We start from the raw sequence: 3,511 nt of genomic DNA on the forward strand, positions 1-3,511 counted from the left end.
ACATATAGACACACCCACACATGCAAACGGCACCGGAGGGCCCCGGGGGCACGAACGAACCGCTGACCAACAACGTGCTCCAAAGGTGTCCTTCAAAGCGACGCTCTCGTTTCGCGCTTAGAAAGAGACTAAAGAACCGTCCAAAAAAAGGTACAACAACAAAAACACGAGACGTAGACTACAAAAATTGATGTTGTTCTATGGAATAAACCCGCTCTTAAACTAAGACCTCATGCAGTGGGATCGTCCAGGCAGCCGTCATTTGCTGCCCATTTGCAGGCACTGCGAGGTCTGTAAGCGCCTAGGTGGTAGGCAACATGTTGCCTGCCGTGCATGTGTGTACTGCGGGGTGGCCTATCCCGAGTATCGCAGGCGCTAAGCTCTCGTAGTTTATCGATTGCATCTGAGAAACGTGGGCGTATTCTCTAGAAGTTCTCTTAAGGAAAACAACTACTTTTATTAGTGCAGTGTGTCAGCGTCGCCTAACTTTCACGCTGCAACGGAAGGTGTTATTGGACTACCACGCTGCACCCCCACCACCCCATCACCCCTTGGGCCGGAAGTGGAAGAACGTCCATAACGGAAAAAATCCGGTAACCCAGAGCAAGAGTGTATATGGACATTTATCCTTGACTTTTTTTCATAAAAATTACGAGGAGTTTGCGTTACATATCAGCACAACTATTTGCAATTGCCCATATATTTCGCAAAAAAATAATCATTAGTAATCAGCAACGAGTAGGCGGAGTTCTAACTACCAAAACATTTTTTAAAAATTTGCAGCTAAAACCCTAGGAAATTGTTCAACGGACTAGTTGGTTTTCGATCGGGGGAAGCGTGGGTGTCGTGCGCTGCGCCGGACCTTCACCTTGCGGTGTCGCGGGTGAGCTCTGCTGCCGAGGCTCGCTGACCTGACCGACACCGTGCACTTGGCCGCCTCGTTGTCAACCCTCCCCGGCTCCAGCGGCTCTCGCGGTGCGGCCCCACCCCGCCCGGCCACGACTTGCCCCCTTCCACATGTGTGCGGCGGGCCGGGGCCGGGGGGAGGGGAGGGTGCGGCCGGCACAGCGTCCCTCCCTGCATCCAGAGCGACCCTGCCAGGCCCCCCGAGTATAAAAGGCACTGCCAGCCCGGCCAACAGCATCAGTTGCAGATTTCGCTAATCCACAGCCCCATCCACCAACCAACAACCAGCGAAATGGCATTCAAGGTAGGGTCAGCGCCTAATTAGAGTATTCCGTTTGTTCGACGCGCCGAGCGCCCACTTGGCTCAGTGTCTTTACTCGACTGTAACATCCTCATTGTCGACTTGCAGCTCGTCGTCCTCGCCGCCCTCGTGGCCTGCGCCCAGGCTGGCCTCATCGGCGCCCCCATCAGCGGGTACGCCGGCAGCTACGGCTACGGCGCCGGTCTGGGCTACTCTAGCCTGGGCTACTCCGGCCTGGGTTACTCTGCGCCCCTGATCACCAAGACCGCCATCGCCGCTCCCCTGGCCGCCCCCATCGGCCTCCACGGCTACTCCGCCCCCCTGATCACCAAGACCGCCATCGCCGCCCCCCTGCACGCCCCCATCGGCTACTCCGGCCTGGGCTACTCCAGCTACTCCGCTCCCCTGATCACCAAGACCGCCATCGCCGCCCCCCTGCACGCCCCCATCGGCTACTCTAGCCTGGGCTACTCCGCCCCCCTGATCACCAAGTCCGCCATTGCCGCTCCCCTGCACGCCCCCCTCGGCTACTCCAGCTTGGGATACTCTGGTCTTGGCTACTCTGGTCTCGGCTACTCTGGTCTCGGCTACTCCGGTCTGGGCTACTCCGGCCTCAGCCACTATTAAATCAAAGACTGAACCTAGATTGTTTTTCTTTTTTAAATCTTGACTTTGTATGTGATAAATATTTTAAAACTCCTGGAATGTGAATAAAAGACACTTTCCAAAACAAATCCCTTTGTGTATCGTTATTTCCTTTACGTTCCTAAATCAGGCGTATTCTGTTTGTGTCGAGTCCAGCCCCGCGTTGGAGCGGTATCGAGCGCGCACACAGAAGTGCGGGCGAGTTTGCCTATCATCACTCACTAGCTCCGAGCGCATACACACAGGATTTGGATCAGTTATTTGTCCGAATTAAGGCAATCATATTTTTTGCACCCAAGTGGCAGATTTGCCTCGCGCCCTTCCATAGTTAAATTTACCGCATGCAGACGTGCGTGCGGGTTGCCTACTCTTTCGGTCCGTAGGAGGGTAACATGGTCGGAGAGACGATGGGCAAGCCCGACCCAGTCCAACTATCAGTGTGCGAGGTGGGAATCGGCCACCTGGTATCGTCAGTACAATACATAAGCGTTCCACAACTAACTAGCTACCATTCGCAACGCACCACACCCGACGAGGAGCTCAATGAAATAAACCTGTCATTCACGGACCGACCGGGCGATATAGGTCTGGGGTCTCGCCCCTCGCCCCTCGCGTCACTTCAAAGTGGCCCGCACGAGCTTCGTTAGCGGTGACCGACAAATGATTTCGACACTATTTTCCTTTAATAAGACGAACCAAAGCTTGGCTTGTCGCAGAGACGTATTGGCCAGACACATACGGTAGGGAGACACATTACAGCCAGGCAGGGATGGACAGACTGGGACGAGAGCGATAGAGAGACAGCCTGGGAGTAGGGATGGACAGATGGGACGAGCAGGGACGGACAGACTGGACAGGCGCACACAGTGACGTCACGGAGAGCCATGACCCGCAAGGCGAGAGGAATCTCACCGTTGCATTCCTGATACTCTTGCCAATAAAAGTGTGCGACATTCGACAATGTGGGCGAAGAAGGCACTCATAGAAAAACAAACAAATTGAAAAGCGAAGAAAGTTTCGAAAAATGTGTTGCTTTTAACTACCTTACAGACTTGTGTGATAAGACGGTCCTGTGCACAACACGTGCGAACCGCGTGCACAACGCGCGCACAACGCGTGCACAACGCGTGCACAATAACGCGTGCACAACGCGTGCAAACAGCGTGTACATTTTGTGCACAACCCGTGCACAACGCGTGCACAACACGTGCACAGCGCTGTTTGCACGCGTTGTGCACGCGGTTCGCACGTGTTGTGCACAGGACAGTTTTATCACATCACGGGCTGAAATCTGTGATTGACGGAACCACCCTGATGGAAAGTGTGCGACGGTATAGAAACCATGCGTCACGCTTCGAACAACAGAGTGCAAAATAACGCGGGTGTCACACACCCAATTTAGTCGAACTTTTATCGCACGTTTATTGCATTGAATTTCAGGCTTTTATTCCGTGGAGCGCGGGCGGTCGGGAGCAGCGCGCAGCGCGCGCGAGGCGGGCCTCGAGTGAGCTTTTATTATTGGTTAACAAGGCAATCGGCGAATATCCCGTAAAGCACCGCACTCCGAGTGGCGCGCACCTAAAGACCTCAAACGGGTCGACGGGTCGTGACGTCGCCCTCTGTCTCCCTCCCACTCATTCGCTGGTCCCGCCCTCCACC

At 54.7% G+C, this 3,511-nt stretch overlaps 1 protein-coding gene across 1 annotated transcript in view; it reads left to right on the forward strand.

The window, feature by feature from the left end:
- Nucleotides 1–1,062: 1,062 nt before the first annotated feature.
- LOC113202672 (chorion class B protein L11-like) overlaps nucleotides 1,063–3,511 on the forward strand; it is a 5,230-nt gene continuing 2,781 nt past the window's right edge. The window contains exons 1-2 of the mRNA XM_052269046.1: nucleotides 1,063–1,210; nucleotides 1,316–1,832. Coding sequence (XP_052125006.1) covers nucleotides 1,199–1,210; nucleotides 1,316–1,832 — 529 coding nt within the window. The 5' untranslated portion in view covers nucleotides 1,063–1,198. The remainder of the gene's footprint in view (nucleotides 1,211–1,315; nucleotides 1,833–3,511) is intronic.

Source organism: Frankliniella occidentalis, unplaced genomic scaffold (genome assembly GCF_000697945.3).
Source record: "Frankliniella occidentalis isolate FOCC.00 unplaced genomic scaffold, Focc_3.1 Scaffold81, whole genome shotgun sequence".
Lineage (NCBI taxonomy): Eukaryota > Metazoa > Arthropoda > Insecta > Thysanoptera > Thripidae > Frankliniella > Frankliniella occidentalis.